The following is a 23,588-nucleotide window of genomic DNA, read 5'->3' on the forward strand; positions in this document are numbered from 1 at the left end:
ATATTGTTAGTTTTTAGAAAATAAAGCTCTAGATTATTAAAAATAATTTGAAAAGGCCTTTTTTTTAAAAAAAAAATATTTTGCATTTTCCTTAGCTCAGACAATGAAAATAAGGCAAAGACCTAACCTCTTAAGTGGCTTTAAACAGCTCAGTTTGTAAACTTTCTAATTAATAAAGAAGCAAATTAAATTTTACTAAGATTACTGTTGGATGATCACTTGTTCTTAAGATTCACTTTGCTTGTCAAAATTTGTCTTGACTCTAAAAACTTTTGTGTATAAAATATTTTATTGACGTGATACTGATTAACTTAGCCTCTGTTAATTCAGTATTCAGAGGACAGGCCAAAATTGTATTCTAGGAGCCTTGATTTAATGAAAAATTCTATCTGTTAAAATAAAAAAGGGGACAATATTGCAGTAGAAAACAAATTGTTAACGAAGTGGTAGTGCTAGGATACAGTAATAAAATGCTATTTAAGTATTTGGGTATAAAAATCAGCATAATCTATGGATGCTGGGAGGTGATGCTACATCATTGGGCTGCTGCCCTGGTGAGACTACTGTTGGAAAAGTTATTTAAAGAACTCTTTCTGCTCTATGGCCTTTTCTCTTGTTCTGAGGCCAATTTAGGTAGCTGGCAATCTTTAGCCTGCCCAGCAGGGTGGCTGACACCAGACACCTTTCAGGTTACCTGTTCATGGTAACTCCTGGACTAAGCCTACTTGCCCCTGTTGTTTTAACCTTAGGGAGGATAAAAGCCCTGGCACCGCCCAGTTCTTCTAGTATAAGAGTAGAATTAAACCATTGACCAAACAAAGTTTAAAATGATCTCAGCTTTTTCTCCATGAAAAAAGCTCTGTGGATTTGGAATGGAAACCAACCTACTTAGCAAGAAGAACATACCAGTCTATCACAGAATGAAATGTAAGAGTGGCAAAGCTGAAATAAGGATATACGTATTTTTCCTTTTGTAACGACTGTATTTCATTTGAACAGCTCAATGAGAGGAAGCAGAGCTCTGTTCAAAAGCTATTGCTCAACCTTGCTCTACCACAGGATAAGACGGATGACAACATTTGAATGTAAGGACCTGTGAGCTCCTTTATTTGCACAGGAAGAGACTAAAAAGGAACAAAATCATAAGTAAAGTTCATTGTTTTTTCACCACAGCTCAGCCATGAATAACTTGTGTTATTTGTTACATAATGTTTTCCCCAGTGAAACTCTCACATGATGTGTGCAATCCTTATATTAAGCCCTTTGAGAGGGGCAGAAAATGCTCCCTTTTGATATCTTATTCGGGAAAGTGCCTTGTAATAAATGTTTAAATTCTAAAATCGGTTAAGTCAAGTTCATTCAATCAGGACTTTCTCTGAGATTACTACTTTAGATCTTTATATCTTAAATTGCAGACAGGTGCATAAACACACATAGATGGACACAGACACAAACATCTATAGTGAAAGACTATTCATGCATATCTAAGTCAATCATGTTATATTGCCTTCATATTTAATGGGATATTATATGAAACTCAAGAAAATGATTAGTCTAAACTGTATTAAAAGTTGTCTTAGGAAAAGACGTTGAATGTTTTAGGGATTCTTATTTCCTTTCATTGATTACAATGCAAGACTTTGGTGAGGAATTCAGATTTAAGCATCCAGACTTGCCTCTGGAAACCTGTCTGAGGATCAGGCTTCTCAGCCAAGAGTTGCAACGATTTGCCAAACGTAGTCTAGTCTGCTCTGCTGTAGTTCCTGTGGCCTTTGCCATGGATGAGACAGGAATCTGTTAACTGAGTGTACAAACAAAAGCTGTGTTCCAACGTGTGTGTGTCAGAGAGCTGATGTACTAGTGTACCTCACCCCTTTTTTTTTTTTTTCTTTTATTTTTTTTCCCCTGAAAGAGCAACTCAGCTATTTTCCTGGTGAGGTGAACTGAGGCCACAGATAAAGGACCCTATATATGTATAGATGATTTACATGTGATTAAGGACTCTGAAGAAATTGTATTCCAATACTTATGTACTCTAAATCTGTTTTTATAAATAAAGGAAACACTTCTCACCATTAACGAGGCTTAATCTGTCAACATTCAACTTCAGCTGTTACTAACTTTAAGCAAAAAGGATTGACAAGGAATTGACCCTTCCTTCCTGCCACAAGGAAGAAGATGCTTTAACCAGAGGGTGGAGCTGGGCTACTGCATTAGCAAAACCATCATCATCAGAGATAAAGAACTCATTATCCTGCTCTGCTCAGTGATTGTCACGCCATACCTGGAATATTGTGTTCAGTTTTGGTCCCCACTATACAAAAAAGTGTGGACAGGCTGGAAAGGGGCTAGAGAAGGGCCACAAAGATGATCAAAGACTGGGAAGTCTATGTGAAATGGGCTTGTTCAGCCTTGAGAAGAAAAGGCTTAGAGGGGACCTCATCACCATGTTCCAGTGTTTAAAGGCTGGCTATGAAGAAGATGAAGCCTCTCTTTGTACAAGGAGTGACATGGAAAAAATGAGGGAAATGAGTTCAAGTTACTCCTGGTGAGATTCTGATTGGACTCAAGAGGGAAATTTTTCACTATGAGAACAGTCAGCCCTCAGAAATAATCTCTCCAGGGAAGTGGTGGATTCCCCAACATTGGACATTTTTGAGATTCAGGCGGACATTATGCTATACTTTTCTCTATCTAATCTAATAAGTAACGCTTATCTTTTAAGTCAGGAGAGAGAAATAGAAACCCCCAAGAGCAATTGATTTAAAGGAAGATGACTAAAATGGACTAAATAGACCAAGTGAATGAATGCAAGGACTGGGTGCTCAATGACCTTTTGGTCATATTTGTTGGCTAGCCCAGACTCAAATCAGCTTCATGATGCTTCCTAGAAGAGAATTGATGTCGGCTGATGATGTTATTTAAAATTCTGAGTTCAGTTCATAGAAGTCTGAGCTATGAGTATCCCTCAGTGAATAATGTGGACCCGAAAGCATGCCAATCTAAGCTACTTCTTGGTGTATGCCATTATTGTGGACACAGCTACAGGGACCAGAAAAGTAGGATAAGGTGCAGCTTGCCTATGCACTGTGACAGAAATATTTCTTAGATCTCTTGAACTTTGAGCTGAGTCAGTTTTTTTGAAAACATTGACATTTAACCTCTTTCTGAGTGTCATGGTAGGAGAGTTTTTTCATTAAACGTTAACTTTAATGCTTTGAGTCAGCAGACACCTACCCCACCTCAATTTGAAAACTTAACCGAGTAAATGCAGTTTGTCCATGCAGTCCTTAAATAGTCTCCTTCACCTTGAAGAGCAAGGTGACAGTAAGTGTGTTTTCTGACTCTTTGGTTGGCAACAATGAAATTGTCTTGACTGGATCCATATCAATCTCATGAGCCTCTTGTCTTATTTCTTACAAATGTGGGGAACATAAGGTCATTAATGCACCATTAAAAATTTATTACAGAGAACACTAAGATGTCCATCAGAACAGGGAGGGAACACAATGGAGAAATAGCAATTACAGGTTAAAATACGTTAGTTTATTTTACCTTGTTATTACAGGGTGTTTTGCTGAAGTAACTGTTTTGCTTTTCCATTTGAAAGCACACAAACTTCCTTCTCTATGGGAGACCTTACTTGAATACTATACAATGATTTTCCTCTCTCCAGTACACTAGCAATTGATAGAGACTAAGGCTAGAAGGAATTACTCAGTCTTTTTGTTCTCTCCTGTAAATGAAATAGGTCAGAGAATTACATCCAGTTAAGCTGTGTTTGACCAAAGCGTACCTTGTCGAAGAGCAGCATGGTGGGCTTAAAGACTTCACGGTTTCATGTTCTGCTTTTATTGCATGACTGTTGCAAAGAAGGAATAAAACACAGAAGCATAAACTTTTGGTTGTGGTGTATCCCAAAGTTGCAGGAAAGCTGTTTACAAGAGATAACAGGGTTTGTTCTCCCTTACACAAGGGCCAATTCGTACTGCTCTTATGATAAAAAAGGGACTACCCCAGGGAAAATGGATGTTTTACACACACCTTGAAGTTCTACCTATTGTCCTGAGAAAACAACAAGAAATAGTCTAAACGAGATTAATGTTTCAAGTCTCCGATGCTTCTTGCAAAAGACTTTAATGGTAAATCATGTGTTTCTGTTGTCCTTTCTCATGTTTCTCTTGCTCCTCATCAGTCCTCTGTTCTTAATTGTGTCTGTGCACTTGAGATGGCTCTTACAGAGGTGCTGTTCCTGCCAGTGTGAAGTCCCTTTCTTATGTCTTGCTCTAAAGGCAAGCAGGTTTCTGTAAAAGCACAAGGAGATGATTTCAGACAGGGCAATGTATCATCTCAGTTGTCCTTCCTTACTGAGCACTGTCTCTAGGTTTCAAAATCCAGTCTAGACCTGTGAATACACCTGTATTTGTGTTCACTCTTTTCTTTATATCTGACCAGAAGAGCACTAGAAAAGGGCACTGGTCAGGGAAACGGAGGGGAAGTCTTTTGTTCCTCATTGACTTTTTATGATACAACTCTTCTTACTGGTATCAGCAAATGCAAATGTACATCAATCTGGGCAATCTCCAAGTTTTCTTGCATTGCAGACATTCTACAACATCACTTGATTTATATTTGTTGCCTTCAATGTGTTCTTTTTATATTCATGTTAATAAAACCAAAAATATCCTAAAACATATGACAAGATTTAAATGGAAACAGAAAGTTTTATTCTACCAAATCAAAGGCTTTGGTAGAAGATTGGTAGGAGGGATGCTGTTGAAAAAAAAAGAGTAATTTTTCAATGTTGCTTTCAGGGTTCCTTGGCTGTGCTAGCTATAGAGTTATTGCCAGCATGGATTTTTGAGGGTTGTTTTCCACTGGCAAGGAAGTTACATATTTTTCTGAATTACCTTTCACCTGGAGATCACGTTTTACACAAAGTCTTCCAAACAGTTTCTAGCAACCCCTTGTATGTTCATCTGTCTGCTGAGATAAAATTTAAGTTGACTTTCAGCTTCATCATCAGTGAATCTGCACAGATTCTGTAACATACTGATTTCACTCACTAGTTTCACCCTTCCTAGCAAGTAACGCGATTTTTCTCTACCAATTCTTTTCTTCTCTAACAGTTTTTTTTTCCTCCCTTGCTTCTCTTGCTACCAAATGCCACATTGTGGAAAGTAATTTCTAGACATACAAGACATTTTTAATGGTCTTATGCACAGATCACATATACCACTTTAATCATTTAAGTGATCAAATTAAGTGCCTCAGTTTGCACATCAGTGGGGTTCTGTTTCCCTTTGAGAAAGGCAAAAAAAACATGTTTTTGAGAAATAGTGACTCTAGAGAGCTATGACATTAGGTGATGTAACTGTAATGGGAAGTGTATTCATCTATTTGCCTTGTCTGTGACAAGTTACTTACAATCCCTGTCTTGTGACCCAGGAACCTCTGTTGCTCATACCAAGTTTTTTACAGATATTTTTCAAGGTCAGGCTGGATAGGGCTCTGAGCAACCTGATCTGGGTGAGGAAGTTTCTGTTCATTGCAGTGGGGGTGAACTAGATGACCTTTGAAGGTCCCTTCCAAACCAAACTATTCTATGTTTCTATGATTCTGTGTTTCTCTCTCCACTAAACCTTGCAGAGTACACAAATCGTAGAGAAATCTTAACTGACCTACATAATGCTAAGTTTGCCACAATAATTGCAATGCATGCATGAAGAGTCAAAGAGGGTGGTTAGGGAATATTCCTCAATGACAAGGTGTGTTGGCTTCACTTTTGTACAACAACCCACCTATTGCAGCCAGATCAGAGGGTGTCTGTAGACTGAGACTGTAGGAAACAGGCTCCAGGGAGCTGATCCCAGAAGACCTCCTGCTACATGTGGCAGTTTCATCATTTATATAAACATCACCCTCTCAGAGGCTGAGCTGTAATGTTCTCAGTGGCACAGCACTAAGGTGCCGTTTAGTGGCAACGCATGAAGTGATTGGTCTGACCTACATGAAGACTTGTTAAGTCAGAGAGATAGTAAATATTTGATTTTGATGGCTCAATGAGCACTGTAAACTCTCAGACCACAAGTTAAAAACCAACATAAACTGTGCATTTCGTGCATGCTTTAAAAGTGATCCACAAGTTCTAATCATTATGACCTTGACAAAACTTATAAATGTAGGTAGAACAACCAGCACATAATAAAATTCCTACAAGAAATTCCCATATTTTTTTATTTTTCCTATATAAAACTGACACATCCTTCAATTGTCTGAATATTGGGCAAGTAGGGACTTCTTTGTAACTTGAACACTGACCTAATGTAAGACATGATTTGTGACCTTCAGAATTAATTTACATTACTGTTTTTTGAGTTACCAGGAAGTTGAGATTAAATCACTGAATACCCAGAAGGAGTCCTGTGCTATTGAACTGACAGGATTTATTTATTATTTCCTTACAATGGGTCAAGCACAAATTCAAGGAGAAACAGCAACCCAACTTACTATCTAAAATGCAATACCCCTTCCGGAACAAGCCAGCACTGGAGGAACTAAAATGAATTGAGGGCAAATGAGTATGGTCATGTGAGGAAAAATAATTTCAGTGGAAAAGTTCAGTCCCTGAAGTGTTCATACCCACTTGTGAAAGATACAGGTTTTTATGCCATAGCTCATTAGATGCCACATTCTTAAGACACTTTCCACGTACATCTAAGACATGTTAACCAGCATTAAATAACTCATATAAGACTGGATAAAAATATTTCATACTAGTTTGTTCAACTGATCTGTCTAGCTAAATCTGCCTGGCTTCATCTTCATGACACTGACCCTTTATATATTTATAAACATTAATGAGGTCAGCCCTCAGTCTCCTCTTCTCCAAGCTAAAGATCCCCAGCTCCCTCAGCCTTTCCTCATAAGGGAGATGCTCCACTCCATCATCTTTGTTGCCCTGGGTTGGACTCTCTCCAGCAGTTCCTTGTCCTTCTGGAACTGAGGGGCCCAGAACTGGACACAATATTCCAGGTGTGGCCTCACCAGGGCAGAGTAGAGGGTCAGGAGAACCTCCCTGACCTACTGACCACCCCCCTTCTGATACACCCCAGGTACCATTGGCCTTCCTGGCCACAAGGGCCCAGTGCTGGCTCATGGTCATCCTGCTGTCCGCCAGGACCACCAGGTCCCTTTCCCCTACACTGCTCTCTAACAGGTTGCTCCCCAACTTATACTGGAACCTGGGGTTGTTCCCGCCCAGATTCAAGACTCTACACTTGCCCTTGTTATATTTCATTAAACTTTTCCCCGCCCAACTCTGCAGCCTGTCCAGGTCTCTGGATGGCAGCACAGCCTCTGGCGTGTCAGCCACTCCTCCCAGCTTGGTGTCATGAGCAAACTTGTTGATAGTACACTCTATTCCCTCATACAAGTTGTTGATGAATATATTGAATAATACTGGCCCCTGTACTGACCCTAGAGCCACTCCACTAAATACAGGCCTCCAACTAGATGGCCTCATTGACCACTCCACTGGGCAGTCTATTCCAATGCCTGACAAATGTAAAACAGAAAGAGAAAAACAGAAAAAGTGTCATTTGATTTGAAATGATAATTTCTGTTCCTGTGGAAAAATCCCCAAAATATTATCATAAGCATTTTAAAGAGCCATTTTCATTTTCATGTGTTGAGCAGTGAGTTCCTCATCAGTAAGAGAATGGCAAGTTAATATGGGCCATTTCTGTGTCAATCTGTTACTTTGATTTTTCCTAAAAATTGTCTTTCTTCAAGACTTGTTATTAATGCAGGTGTCAGGACATCTTTGTTAGTCTTAGGAACCAGCCCTATGGCCCCATTGCACAGACCCGTGACCAAATGACCGACCCCAGTGACCAGCCCATGAACGTTCAGACATTGTCGGTGGGTCAGCGTGGGTAGGAGTGTCATTTCCTCACTTGTATCTCCTAGCGCCCCATGTTCCTTTGACTTGTGGTTAAATTGAGATATTATTATACTGGAGGTGTGGCTACCAAATGTGATATTATAATTAACAGGTCTTAGTGCTTCATAGGCCCTTTCTCAGCATTCACGAATTAATCTTCCTTGCCCTGACTACATCAGTTTATCTCTGTGATGCAGTCGCTGAGACTGAAGCACAGAAGCTAAGTGTCTTGTTTGCAGCCTGGAGCAGAGACAGTAGCTGTCAAGTACCTTCTGTTTTTCACAGTTTAACTGTGGCCCTTACACTTAGAGGAACCCAATTTTTGGCAGCTTGGCCAAGAAGAGGCGGGAGCAGCCCAGGGGTGGAGAACATCCTTGTCCTGTCCCTGCTCTGATGGCCATTTGCTGCTTCATCTTGCTCAAGCATCTTGCTATAGTTTTGTTTTTGTTTTTTTTTTTTTTTCTTGGGCGTTAACTGGATATTCTGACAACACAAATTTCCAATGACATGTCAAGGTTTCCAAACTTTGCTTTCCATTTAGTATAAAGTCTTAGCTTTATCTGCATAACCTGCTGTTTTGTAGGTGTGATATGTTAAGGACATGAGTGAGGCAAGGTTTATTGAAGAATTGTTCTATCATACTGATAGATGGAGAAAAACAGGGAAGAGGCCCATGACTCTCAGCAAGACTTTGTAATACTGAAAGTGAAAAACCTTCCTTTTTGCTTAAGCTGGAGATTGATTTTTGGACAGCCAAATTAAATAATGTGATTACTGCAGTTGGCGCATTATAAATATCAAAAATGTTATTTCTTCACAAGCCATAAGACTGTTAGAGTTGCTCCATAACATTTGTTCAAAACTCTGTCTAAAGTACTTGCCATGTAAGTTAACTGAAGAGCTCTTACATCATTCTTCAAAGATAAGACTTAGACTTGTACTGTAGTAGTTGCTCTTATCATTACTCAGCATATGTGCTTCTTGTGAGTATATCTGGAACCAGAACAGAAATGGTAAGAAATTCTCAGTGTTACTAGCTTCTTGCCTGAACTACACCAAAAAAGTAGCACAATTCTGTAGATGTAACTGCAGCACATACCAAAAAACACACACTCGTACCACAAAGGAAACATATCTCAAGGCATCAGTATAAAAAACAAGTTTGTGAAAATACAGAGAATGGTGAAAAGTGTTATTTGACATGCCGTATTCCAGTGAATGTCATATTGCTTTTACCTCACCTGTATGTGGGAAACTCATATTCAGAAACATCTCAGCCTTTCCAGGGATATGAATGACTAAGTGGAGTGACCCAAGCTCTCTTTGAAATCTGTACTGAGAAAAAGGATCATCCAGGTAGCATTTCATTTCACCTGCTATTTCTTCTCTTCCACATCAATAGGGAAGTAAAATAATTTGAAATTCCCTATGAAAGTAAGAAGGTTAATGCCTGGATACACTTCAGTAGCCCAGCAGGTTGCATGATGCTCCAAGGTGGCATCTCATGATGCAGAAGATCTCTTCCAGCTTCTGTTGCTGCCACCCTCAAACAGCATAGCTGGCTCTTTGGGCAGGGACCTCTCTCAGAAATATCTGATAATAAAATAATCCCTCTCTAAATGTTCATTGGGCCAGCGAGAGAGGGAGGAAAAATAAAGTGTGCGTGTGGAAGTTTTAACCCCCAACTCCTTGTATAATCAGAAATAAAATATTGGAAAATATCCCATAAAACACCTGTAAGAGAGCTCTGGTTTTATAGAATAGTATTTTCTGAGGAAGACATAGACTTCTCAGGAAATTTTCACCCAACTTGTGTTTGAATTTCACTTTCCATGAATATTGCTGTGGTTGTAGGAATCTTACATAGTGGCATACAGTCATGATACTGATACTGAGCTACAAGTAGAAAATAAAGGTTATAGAAATTACCATTGTTATAATAGAATATGCACATAGAATATGAAACAATGGAGGGAAAGAATCTGCTACCAAATTGTTTCTATTATGTAATGATCATTTATTTATCCAGTATTAGCTAAGAAATTCTGCACAAACAAGCATTAAAAACAGGTCAGGGCAGGTCCAGATCTTCAATTTCTAGTAAAAGGCGCATCCCTTCATTCAGCTAGCAAAATGAAAAACGGTGCAGCTGAATGTCTGGATATAGTTCACCCTCTTGTGTTATAAACTAGAATTGCAGTCCTATGGAAAATGGATTTTTGCTGGTCTAAAATAGCAAAAGAAGGTGGTTAAGTGGGATTAGTCCTGCTCAGGGCTGGTATATGTGACTCAAAACCTATGGGAGACCAGCACGCATCCTAAGGAGCAGGTGATGGTCTGGTAGGACACCCTAGTACATCCTTTATGGCACCAGGATGCGTCAATTGCTCTGCAGAGTTTTGGGACGAGTGTAATGAGGAACATCAGTGGGAAGGGGCTCCTCTGTGCAGCGAGAAGATGCTGTTCCATATGTCTCCTTGGTTTTCAACATCTCTCAAAGTTTATAAACTGTCAGCATAAAGAGTTTCTGTTTCCTTTGTATCTAGCTTTTTATTAAAGTTAGAAATTTAAAGATAAGATAAAAGCTATAGTATGTAACTAAGAAATCTGTAGGATAATTCTGTAACATAGTTTTATCAATATAATAATATTGTCAGTCAGAGGAATGATTATGATAACACCCCTCACTAAAGGAGTCAAAAAGTTTCTTCAAGTAACCAATAACACTGACAGGTAACAAATGCAAGTCCTCAGCTCTGGCTCGATATAAATACACGGTTCTTTGAAATCATCCCTTGCATTGTAAAGGGCTTGGAAAGATATGAAATTAAAACCTTTACAGGTTTTTTAAACCCTTTACAAGAGCTGCCTGCAAATAGAGGTGGGAGAAGGCACATCTAAGGCCTTCACCTGAACTTAATCCTCTAGGAGAGATCACAGAGGTGTACAGTGCTAGGAAGTGGCACTGAGATGGTTTCTGGGAAGTTCTGGGGAAAATCAGATATTTTATGGGGATTTTTGGTAGCCATATTTTATTTTCTACATACTACAATACTAGTCCCAGGTGAGTGGCAGACTTACTCATAGAGAAGATGGGAAGGGATATCTCCACCTCTCTCTTTATAAGAATGTTTTTAAAAGGCTTCCTATTTCTTGACTGTTGGTGCCATATGAAAAAAAAAGTCATTTATCACTTGTATACACAGATGTATGAGAAACTTTGTGTTTAGGCCACATGGCAAAATTTGGCAGATTTAGTGTTTACACATGTACAAAAACATGTATCACTTTTTGCTTTGTCTTTCTTTTCCAGTCTCATCCCCACTCACATAGAGTATCAGAGAGTCTTGAAATGTCCATAAGGAATTTTCCAAATGAAAAAAAAAAGACATTATAAATAACTTCAATGAAAAGCTCTGTTTGTGGACTGGTGGTAAATCATGTATTTATTTAGCAGAAACGCATTCCATTTCTAATCAAAGAAAAGGTAACAGAAGAAAGTGGAATTTAACATATTTTGCAAAAAACCCTAAAGTGATATTAAACTGTGTTTCCCATTACAAAGAAATAAATCAGTGGATGATCCACTAAAAGGAAAACCATGAAGTAAGACATTAGTAGCTTAAGCATGATTCCTACAAAGTCTATAATAACATCAGAGGTTGTTTGAGCTACTAGACTTATTTAGGACTGAAAGAGTGGTGAGATTTCAGCAAAAAATGTTACCTATAGGTCAGACTGAGCTGATGCACTGAGAGTGAATACACTTCACAGTGAGTTCTACTCTTTCCTAGTAAGTCCGTGTCACGGCAGCTGTAATGACATCTGCCAGGACATTATATGATTTGAGTGGTGCATCTGCAGGTGGCGAGACACTTCTCTCTCACCAGTGGATGGCTACAGCTAAACAACATTTTCAGATTTCTGCAGTTTCCAAAGAAATCTTGATGCTTGCAAGGATTGGCTGAAATACAAGAGAGAGAAACAAAACCATGAAATTTTAGTTGAAAACCAAGTCCTGGTCTGATACATCTGCATTTTCCAAAAATTTCATATTTCAGGTCTATATAGTCTTGGTACGATTGCTCTGCTGTAAAAAAATGCTTGAATATTATAGAAAAGGGAATGCAGGCAGAAAGGCAGTATCCTACTTGCCCCATCTACTCCTACACTTTTACTCGCTCCACATAGAAGTCTGCAGAACCCAGGGGCCTGTGCACATCTTCATGTACATACAGATGTGTGAAGCCTGACAGTCTTTTCCTGCCCTTAGATGTAGATGTACATTAAGACATTTTATTTTGAGCTTTCCGGAAGAGGGCAGCAGAAGATTGACGGTGTGATAATGCACCTATTGCTCAGGAGCAACAGAATTTACCCATAATCACAGGATGGTTGAAGTTGGAAGGGACGTCTGGAGGACATCCAGTCCAACCCCCCCAATCAAGATTGTGCCTGTTCTAGTGGGATTTTTAACCATTGTTATTTCTGGGGAGATTGGAAATAGGCAGTTTCAGGATCTTTCCTCCAAATTAGCAAGAAGTAGCTATGAAAAAGTAAAATGCTACAAAGGAACAACATTACTATCTGAGGTAGCGTGGTGTTTGCTGTAAGGATGACAATACATTCACTTACTGCAAAGCCCTCTGTCACAGTGGCCAGGACAGTCTGCACATTTTGGTCCATTTCTGTAAGGTGTAGCTATTTGCATTGCATTATTTCCTCTGAAATTCGAAAAAAATACAACACAAAACAAGATCAAAGTGCAGCTCTGAGCCATTGACAAGAATTTATGCTACTTATCACAGTGAGAGGAATTCAGAAGTTTTTGGATAAAATTATTTTCATAGGAAGTTGTATTTTAGTTTCAGATATTTGTAGAATACTAGACCTTTGATTGTAAATAGGAGGGACAATAAGGCTTGGAGAAAGAAAATTAATCAACTATTTACATTTATATACTATCATCAGTTTAAAAAAAATCTTCTGTGCTTCCTAGTTCTGCTTTTTGAATGGCTTTCAAGTGATTGTGGCTTACAAGCACATAACCTCTGCAGCTGCCTTCTGACATGCAGCTGTTTCAGATGTACTCTTTGCCTTTGTGAATATTCATTTGCTGTTGGCTTACACTTTACATCTGACTTTCTTGTTTGTAGTCCAAATTGCAGGATGACTTGTGTGTGATGCCTGATTCTAACAGAGGTGGAACTTTCTTTGTTCATAGGCTAAAGTTTCTCTAATATCTGTTTCAGTGTGAAATAAATAAATTTTGCTATTTAACCTGATGTTAAACCCACAATTCACATTGGTATTTTCAAAACTACAAATGGTTAAAATGAAACATAATAATTTTATCCTACGCATGGCAAATAGACTGTGGGAGATTTTGAAAGCTTATCTAGAGTCATTGCACCTTAAATGAGTGAAAAGGCAGTACATACGGAGGACAGTATTGGCAAACATAAAAGTAGTTGAACTGGTTCTTAGGACAGTAGGCAACTGCACATCCAACCTGGTAGCTGCTGTACCATATTAGCTGTAGAAAAACAAACAAACAAACAAAACACATTATTTCAGAGTCATGTTTTATTGAATTCTCATTGAGCAGGTCAGAAAATTGCAGAACCAGAATATAATATTTTGTTTCTTATTTTTTTTTTTAAATCTATTTAGCTTTTAAGTTGTCAGTTAACTGAGAGAAAGAATAAATAGAAAAATGAGTTAACCATGTCCTCCAGTTTCCAAATGGTTTTGAACACAGTTTCTGGCAGGACAATGAAGTTTCAATTCAACTATTTTCATCATAGATATTTTGCTCTGACATTTCTTCATCAGGTATTCCAATCCCTATACAGAAAATATTTATTTCTAAATTAAAGGTATTGAATAATTTTTTTTCCCTACAGAATAATATTTTTCTTCTGGCTAGCTTTTCCAAAATACTGGTTCAATTGCCTCAAAATTAGATGAAAAACAATTGGAATTTATCATTCATCTCTGGATCAGAGTGTGAATTATAGATAATGATTTCATGAGAGTGACAATTTTTTTTCTGATTATAAATATCTCCCAGCTCACTGAAGTGTACTCGTGTAATTCCAGTGCATCATTGCAGTTTGTTTCAGTTCTCCATACCTGAGTATAACTCGCAACATTGACATTTTTCGAGGTTGCTCCAAATCCATACTTGAAATTGGAGGACTGGCTGTACCAGACTCTAATTGCTTCAGCCCACGTTCTTGGATAAGATGAGAGTAATATATTCTCACCACAGGTGACACCTGAAGTAGAAGTAAGTGTATTGTGTTACTTAGGAGAGAAGTAAGATGTAGGGTGGGAGGTATGACAGAGGGGTTGTAGCTACTCCCTAAGAAAAAGATCATAGAATCATAGAATAGAATCATAGAACAGTTTGGGACCTTCAAAGCTCATCCAGTGTCACCTCTGCCATGAGCAGGGACATCTTCACCCAGATCAGGTTGCTCGAAGCCCCGTCCAGCCTGGCCTGGGATGTCTCCAGGGATGGGGCATCCACCACCTCTCTGGCCAACCTGGGCCAGGGTTTCACCACCCTCAATGTAAAAAATTTCTTCCTCATGTCTGGTCTGAATCTCCCCTCCTTTAGTTTAAAAACATCACCCCTTGTCCTATCCAAACAGACCCTTCTAAAAAGTCTGTCCCCATCTTTCTTGTAGGCCAGTTTTGGTGAGATTTCAGTCACAGATACTTATTTGACTACAAAATGTTACACAAAAACGTCTGTACAAAAATGTCATGTCAACAGTCATCTATTGCACTGTCTTGTCTCCTGCAGTAGCCAAAAGTGGGCACTTAGAGAAAGGTACAAAAATAGGGCAAGTACATAACATCCCTCTCTCTCAAGTTCCAATAATTTGTCTTTCAGGGTATTTCTCTGGCAAAGATGGTGTTTCTGTGTTTAATAATCCTCAAAATATATTTTACAATACATTAAAACTTATTTCTAGTTCATGTGCAGAGGGGTCATCTGCAATTTGCATTACCCCATCAGCTTAGGCTTGACAATTGTCACGTACCATTCATGACTCTCTGATCTCTTGGACTGACTTTCATCTCACACTTATTTGCCCATTTCTGAGCATTTCTGGCAGTTTTCTCACTCCACACCTGAAAGACACAAAGGAAGAAGTATACAGGTCACAGGTAGGTTAGTGAACACCATGAAGGAGAAGAAAACAAATGTGGAGTGACTGGGATGTTGTGCACTGAATGCTCCTGTGGACCTCAACAGAAAGCAGAGGAGTTGTGCCGATTTACACTACTAGGGCATGTGCATCACATTTCTTTAGCACTGAAAGGTTGCAGAGCAGGTTATTCTGCACATTATCACACAGTCCTGATCTCCAGACAGTCCTTATTAATAAGACTTCTATAACTTACTGTTGCTTTCTTTTGCCTATGTGAATTAACTTTGAAGGTTGCAGTGTGCTGAATGATATAAAACTAATTTTAAGCCCAGGTGCAGCTGAGATGTAGTGATAGACAACAGCTGGACTTTGAGGATGTGGAATGTTTGCAAGACTTAACCATAAAGCACTGACCAACTCATCTGCCAATGGGATGGGGATAACAAAGAATATCAGGGGTGACAGGGATGGGGACAGTAATGGGCAAAGCAAGTTCATCTGAAGACAAATGGTTATGAAAATTTAGGTCTGTTTTTCCCCCCTGACAATGTGAAATTCAGAAACATATTGTTGCTGGTGCTCCTTCTCTTTGCTCTATCGACTGTTTCCTTCATCCAAGGAGTGTGTTTCTCTTCTTCTAAGGGAGATGCCCATCCCACAGACTGAAGAGTCTTATCCATAATCTGAGAGCTATCACTGCATTTTGTACCTTATCCCTGGTTTAAATGCTTTCCCTGGAATGATTTGCAGTTGCTGTCTATTGCAATGAGGAAACATAAGGCAAGAACTTGTGATTCACTGTATGGGTTATATTAATGTAGGTTTGACAGCAATAAACAGATACAGTTGGGGCAAACCTGTGTTCATGATTCCTGCTGACAAACAACTCTAAGCATGGAACAGTTCCTGAGTTTTTTTTAAATGAAGAAACTAATACATATTGTTCAGGAGAAAGGTTTCAAATAGCACTTGTGGCCCATCCTGAGACCTTTGCAATGATTTTACAAGTGCTTGCAGCATCATGATGTGCAAAATTAAGCATGAAGCCTGCAGAAACAAAGGGACAAAATTCTAATCTCTCCATCTCAGTCCCAGAGCATGTTTCTTCCCATCTCTGTTCACTGAGTGTGGGTTGTTTAGAAGGGTAAAAATCTTCTGCTAGTGATGTGGAAAGCAGGCTAGTAGGAATGCATATCTTACCATCTTCAGCATGTTCCTGGCTGTGGGAAATACAGATCTCCGTATTTCATTGTGATGCTCAAGGATCTGTTTTTGGTTTTGATACTTAGAATAAGGAAAGGAGGAGGACATGTCCATTTGTTTATACTGAAAACCCTGGAAAACAATAACAATGAAGGTTCCAGTTAACCAAAGTTTAATAAGCAAGATAAAACATGAGCTTCTTGTCAAAGTAAAGCTTCCTTCCTTCCTTCCTTCCTTCCTTCCTTCCTTCCTTCCTTCCTTCCTTCCTTCCTTCCTTCCTTCCTTCCTTCCTTCCTTCCTTCCTTCCTTCCTTCCTTCCTTCCTTCCTTCCTTCCTTCCTTCCTTCCTTCCTTCCTTCCTTCCTTCCTTCCTTCCTTCCTTCCTTCCTTCCTTCCTTCCAATGGTAGTTTTGACCCTACATGAAATTTGTAGCTAGAAATTCTTCCTTCAGATGTCTCCACATCAAACATGGAGAAAGCTTAGCTGTGGAACCAAATTTCAAGACTGACTTTGACCTCTTGTGTGCACTAAGAAAGTCCTTAGCTCTTACCACTTGTAAGCTTTGAAAGTATGTGAATCTGGATCAGAACTTAGGAATGTTTGCACACCATGTTCTGAAACACCTAAGGTCAAGAAAGCAATGAATGGCTTAGATTGTCTCTTACATAGTGATGTCAGATCACGAATCCCTGCAGAGAAAGAGAGTTGTGATACTTATCTTGGAGTTTTCAGACTAAAATATCCCTCAGGAAAGGATTCTTCCCACTTAGTGTCTGAGGATGAGACACCTCAGTCTAAGCTAGAGACCTTCACACTCTTCATCATTACTGGGCAACTTAGGGCATAGTTTTCCCAAGATTTGTTGAAGAAATAGATGATCAGCATCCCTCAAATGCTTTTTTTTTTTTTTTCTTCATTCATTATTAAGCAGATATTGATAAATCGCTCACATTCAAATATCTCCATAGTAGATATCTACATATACAAGATTAATCTTTTCTAAAGAGAGCTGAAGACTAAATTTCTAATACTTAGCTAAACTATTTTAGAATAGCATCAGTTCATATTTTTTAGGGAAACATACTTTAAAAATAATTATTTGAAGACAATAGTATTTTGATAGGTGGAAGAAATATTTTAATACAAAAATCTGAGAAAACAAAGAGTTCATTTTCATTGTGGAAAGAATGTGTTAACTATAATTTCAAGCCTTAATTGTAAAGCTCTAGAGATCACTAAACCACATTATGCCACCTCAGATATCTATACAATGTGCTCAGATATGGCTCTTTGAATAGGTGAATGCTCCTACCTGTCCATCAATTTGGTGTAGCAAAGCAGCCAGGAAAATGATTGCAGTTAGTAGATCCATTTCTACAAAGGAAAAACAAACAAGAGAATCCATTAATATCTGTTGCATAAAGTTTGTTGTGTAATGTGGCATGTGAGTAAGATACAAAATTGTTGCAAATTCAAGCCTGCTACACAGAAGATTATATTAATTGCTACCTAGTACAGCTGGATGTACTGAAATTGTGCAAATGAGTGTATGATCATATATGACAACCACCATCTAGTACAGAGAGAAGACTTCATCTTGCATTGAAGAACGGATCATTAAGTAACATAAAAACTGTGTGTATTTTGTAACAGAAGGATCAACCGCCTCTTGACTTGTTTATTCAACATATCTTGAATTTGCAGCATTTCCTTCATCTTTGCCTCCTTGTATTAAAAAAAAAGAAAATAAAATAAAGCCCATTAATGTGTTTTGTAGGGTCACATCAGTGTCCTGCTCAGTCAAGCATCATCTGTATTGGGAATTGGTATTCTGGGTGGAACAATGGGCACATCAATAGTTGTCTCCATCTCTTTCTTGCTCCCTCTTTCCTCATAAAATCAGCATCATATTGGCTCAAGCAAATGGTGGTGATCATCCTCATGTTATATCTGACACCTAACAAACAAAACCTTCAGGAAACAATTTTGCCTATTGCCCTCTGGTCACTAAGATACCTTAGAGAAGCAAATACCACAGTATGTACACAGACAGTCTGAAACCTACTCATACTCATGGCATATTTTTCTGTACACATCATAAGCAGCAAAACTTATATATCTTTGGATTTTTAAAGATATATAGGAAATAATGACTTTTTGGTAGGTAAGAGTAAAGGTGTGCCAAATCCTGAGGAAGAGTAACTTCAATCTCAAATGGTTACCTTAAAACAGACTGGAGCAACTGAGGAAAATTGATGTAATAAAAACTGTCAAACACAATGAACCTTACAGCTGGCCCTTCAGAAAAATCTTCAACATGAGCAATACAGGTCAGTGGTAGAGATCTAGGAACCCTGCTTGACAGGGAAACTATTGTGATAACACCTGTTAAAACCATAAATATACAATGAAAATAAAAGCAATCCACCATCTCTGCTAAACTATTAAATTAACATGTTGATGTTAAATGAGTAGAATGAGTTAAGAAAGTCTACAGAGAACTTTTCCTTCTGGCAGGAACTGAAGGAGGGATTCACATATCTAAGAATTAACAGCAAGTTACTGGGATCCTGGAAAAGCATTTTATTTTTCTTTCACTGAGTGGAATGAATATTTCTTGTTCCTGGAATGACGACTTGGAAGACAAGGCACTTATAGCATTATTTATATCCTGTTCATTGTTTAACACCTGAAATTGTATGCAAATTTTTGATCTGATCTCCCTTTTATTTATGTTGGGTTTATGTTACTGAAGTCAGTGGATTTACTCGCTATCTAGTTCTACCTGAGTGAATCAGCCTTCATCTGTAGTGTCAGAAATTGCTGCTTATTATAAGGAAAATAATGATAATAACAAAAAGAATAATGAAGGAGGTCCAGAAAGAGTGTTAGTTTTCATTTCAGAAGCTTTGGTGTGACTCTTTCACCTACAAATAGTGCAGCAGCTCCTACACTCACTGAGGAGCAAGTTCTATACAATATGATCTCTCACTGGGTACAAGAAGGTCCACATATAACCCTTGTTTGGAGCTAAATTTCCAACCTAAATTCAACCCTGGACAGAGGGCGTGGGAAAGTCCTGCCTGAGCACTGGAAAACACAAAGTTTTTCAAACATCTTTGTTTGTGAGACCCCTTTTATGTTCACAATTTATGAGTATTCCGTACCAGTCTGTGGTAGGAGTATTCCAACATATATGTCAGAGGGTATAACATTGTGGTAAAGGACTTGATGTAACTATGCTCTTGCCAATATTTAGCTTTGAAGTTGAGAGTGACTTCCTTTGAATTTAGATGCTAATAACTGCAGGCATAGCTAGAAATATTCAACATTTTTACAACACAGGATAGATTTTCCACTGGGACTGGAGGACAATCAATCAGAGAACATAAATGTACCATGTGACTTTTACATACAGCCAAAAGATCTTAGGGCTAATAGTCACAGCAAAGTGTTCATGAGCAAATGAAAGACATGAGTCCATATATCAGAACAAGGTAATCAAGCCACTGTTGGAACAAGGTAAGTTCTTTATTTTTTTAGATGCCAGCTCTGCAGAGTTTCAACCTATCTCTAAGGAAATTAAAACAAAGAAGAAAAATGAAAACACTTGCATGGTAGCAATGCAAGACTAAGTTATTCTATGCAATGTGTTGTATTCTTTCAAGAGCTCACAAAATAATGAGCTTGGTGTATCCATTACCAAACTGATACTAACAAAAATGGCAGCACAACATTGCCATGTAGAGATGTGAGTTTGAATACAATGGGACTCATAGTTACATTATGGTAGCATTGTGCCTGGGCTAAGAAATCTTACTTCTTAGGAAGTCTATTCAACCGATGAAAACACCAAAAGAATGTGATCTGTTGACTATAATGCTCCTGGTACTAGACAGGATGCAGCTAAATTCATCATTTGCTTCAGTACTGTATTCTGTTGTGTGATATTAATCATCAAGACATATTCTATCACACTGAAGACTACATGTCACTCAGATATTCAGTCTTAAGCTTGTTTTCCCATGACTGCATAAGAAAATCTCTTGCATGAGGTAGAGGCAGGGATCTCCCTGATATTAATGAAGAATAAATTCTTAAATTGAAGGACTAGCTTTGGCCACTGATGACTTGTCCTTACATGCAGAAACAAGATCTTTCTGGGACTCCCCTCTTAGGTGCTGCAGCTGGAAACATATAACATTCTTAGCTCCAGGATTAAACCTAATTAAAATACTACTGCACATCTTCAATTGTTAGATTGTACCATCAAATCTGTCCCTTGGAGTAAATGTATTTGGCTTTACTTTCAAAGTAAAAAGATACAGTCCTCAGATCCTTCCCTGTCAATAGTATTCAATCCTCAAAATTGCTTCTATGCTTCTAAAGAAACAAATGCTAGCAATACACTTTTAGGTAGCTCTGCTTTAAAACTGGACCTTTCATGCAAATTTGATCAAATGTAAAAAAATAAATCTCTATCTAAAAAGCTAGAAATAAAGTTCAATTTGAAAAATATAGTCCAGACTTTTTGTGTTTAGTCCTGGTGCTTCACTTCTCAGCAAAGCCTTTTTCCTGCCACCTGGTAAAGCTTTCAGGTAATACCTGGTTTAAAAGTTTGTAAAAGTGGGAATATTTGTCTTTTCAGTTCCTTTGATAAGTTCTACCTTCTCTAAGTTATTTTCTTTAACTTTCATTTTGTAAAGAAATTTTCACTCAGCATTAAGAAAATACAATCAGTGTACTGCATGCTATGAGATTGAAGAGACATTTTAATAGCTTTTATATCCGAAAGCCTGGATGGATAGTTAACATTTCTAGAGGGTAAAATTATGAGTTCAGCTGTATTAGTATATCCCAATACTCAAGTGAAAAAAATTCAAAATGAAACTAATGAAAATGACATCAGAAAACATTTCCCATGATTGACCACCCTCTACAAAGTGGATTAATGTATGTTCACATTTGAAGAATGAAGCGAGTCAGTGTTACGTTTTGATGCAAATAAATATGGGAATTAGACTTCACTGTAGCCCTTTCACACCAATACAGGTGGAAAATGTGCTTTCTAAGCAAAATTTATTATTAATTTTTACATTTTTCCTCTGGGATTATTATAAGCAGACATTTTCTGTTAATTATCACACTTCATACGACTTAGACATTAACTACACTAGCCTTTGTAGTACAGTGCCCAACCAATACTGACCAAGTGACCCTATAGATAAAAGCTCTAATACTGAAATTAAATTCTGCATACATTACCTTTGTCCAGCCAGAATCCTTCTGTATCTTAAGAAAAGTGGTAGGAATGAGAGGCTCTCTTCACTCTAGGCTTGCATATATATATGTGTTCCCCTCTATATCTTTGTCAATATTTATTGCTCATAAATGACATCAGCTTTGGGGCTGCACATTTTAGAAGAAAGGACTTTTCTTAAGAAACAGGTGACTGGAAATGAACCAATCCAACTACATTGTTCTGGCATTTTTTGCTTATCTCCAGGGCCAGGAGAGACGCTAAAAGGCCTGTCCTTTAGCAGCACTTCGACTTTGCCAAAATACTTGTAGTCTGATCAGGACACTGCAGTGCTGATGTTGTGTTAACAAAAGGAAAGCTCAGGTTTAGGGATGGTTGCTTTGCTATTGTCTTCTTTGGCTCTGGTAAAAGAGTGACATAAATCAACATAAGTCAACAACTCACTTCATAGCCACGCGTGATGGGCAACACAGCAGTGTCTCCTTCCAAGTGGTTCCTGAACTTGCATTTGCTACATAAAATTTATGTTGCATTAACTCACTGAGGCCAAGAGGCTATCTCATTAGGCATTATTATACACACGATTCACCCCATGTGTCGCTGAAGAGTACCCTGCTTGCAGAATGGTTACAGGCATGTACATCTTCCCCTCTCAGTCTGAAGGGATCTGTGGCACGTTTGCATTTTCGCTCTGATGCAGCATCATTCAGCTCACTTCCCTTTGTTCAGAATTTATTTATATGGTAATATGATTTATAAGGTAATATCGCAAAGACAGCTTCAACAAGTCCTCAATGCTCAGCTGCTCTACTTAAATACAATGTGTTCTTCCTTCTGTGCTGCCTGTTGTCTTTCAAAAGTCATAAAGTATCTGCACATCTCCTCATTCTTTTCTTGCAGTTCCCTTCCTCACTGCTGCCTTTGCTGTGATGATTTTGCAGTGAGCACCATTTTCATTATGCTGAGTTGAAGTTGCATTCCATACAACAACTCAAAGTTGTTTCATTTTTTCCCTATTTTCTGCTGTATTTCTGCAGCTATAAGCTGTTGCTAGCATTTTAATATTGTATTATAATTCCTTTCTAACACAGCTGCTTTTTTTTCGTTATTTGTATAGCGGGCAGCACTACGGGAAGTCACGTGTGATAAGGTCTCCCACATCCTTCCATGTTCTGAGATAAGAGTAAGAATGCTTTTTTTTTAATCTGAAGTGCTTGTGGCAACTTTGATGAGACCAGGGTTATCACCATCAGAAAGCCTAGCAAACTATCTACCATAGTTATTGGGACTGCACTTCTCTTAACTATGAAGGGAGACAGTCTAGCACCTCCAGATACTCAATATCCTGGGAGATAGTTTCATTATTTTACCCAATCCACTGTACTCAGTAATTTTTGTTAATTTGCTACAGTCACCTGAGCTTTATTTGTACTGTTAAAATGAAATAAAGCTACTGCAAGCATTTATTTAAAGTGTGCCACACCTGTTTAAACAGTGAAATTCATTTGTTCTATAAAGAATGTCTGTCAGATATGCTACAATTCATGGGCTATGGGTAAAATAATTGGGAAGAAAACAAAGATTAATAAAACTGACGTCCGGAACCCTGGTACAAGAGCAATTTAGTATATCAATTCCCTTTTCCTCATGTGGATTCCCTGAAGGGGTGGAGTAATTTAAATTAAAAAGAAAAAGTCCCATGGACTCCTGCAAATGCATGTATTTCTTTAAAGATAAATCTATGTAAAGTGCTTAAAAAAATAAATCTTACTGAGATTCGACTGTGGAAGTTCTTCTTCCAGCCCTTAAGTATACCTGAACTACAAAATCTCATTTGCGGTCAAGCAATAAAGGCAAAATTGAAGTTTCTTCAATTCTTCAGTTCCACTGTAGTTAACGACAACTTAGCTAGTGACTTTAATTAAAATCCATGCTGATCTGTGTGCTTCAGGCTTTTCATAGGTATTTTTCTTAACTGTACAAAACACCTTGCAGATCTCATCCTTTTAGCTAA

General features: G+C 38.2%; 1 protein-coding gene across 1 annotated transcript in view; it reads right to left on the reverse strand.

The window, feature by feature from the left end:
• Positions 1-11,781: 11,781 nt before the first annotated feature.
• LOC309438077 (uncharacterized protein) overlaps positions 11,782-23,588 on the reverse strand; it is a gene marked incomplete at its 3' end in the record, with an annotated part of 52,175 nt that continues 40,368 nt past the window's right edge. The window contains exons 10-16 of the mRNA XM_082048984.1: positions 17,627-17,688; positions 16,312-16,446; positions 15,001-15,091; positions 14,081-14,226; positions 13,387-13,481; positions 12,581-12,669; positions 11,782-11,909 (exon numbers count right to left, since the gene is read on the reverse strand). Of these exons, the coding sequence (XP_081905110.1) occupies positions 11,782-11,909; positions 12,581-12,669; positions 13,387-13,481; positions 14,081-14,226; positions 15,001-15,091; positions 16,312-16,446; positions 17,627-17,688 (746 nt within the window). The remainder of the gene's footprint in view (positions 11,910-12,580; positions 12,670-13,386; positions 13,482-14,080; positions 14,227-15,000; positions 15,092-16,311; positions 16,447-17,626; positions 17,689-23,588) is intronic.

The sequence above is a fragment of the Streptopelia decaocto genome (assembly GCF_964273445.1).
Source record: "Streptopelia decaocto genome assembly, chromosome: 3".
Lineage (NCBI taxonomy): Eukaryota > Metazoa > Chordata > Aves > Columbiformes > Columbidae > Streptopelia > Streptopelia decaocto.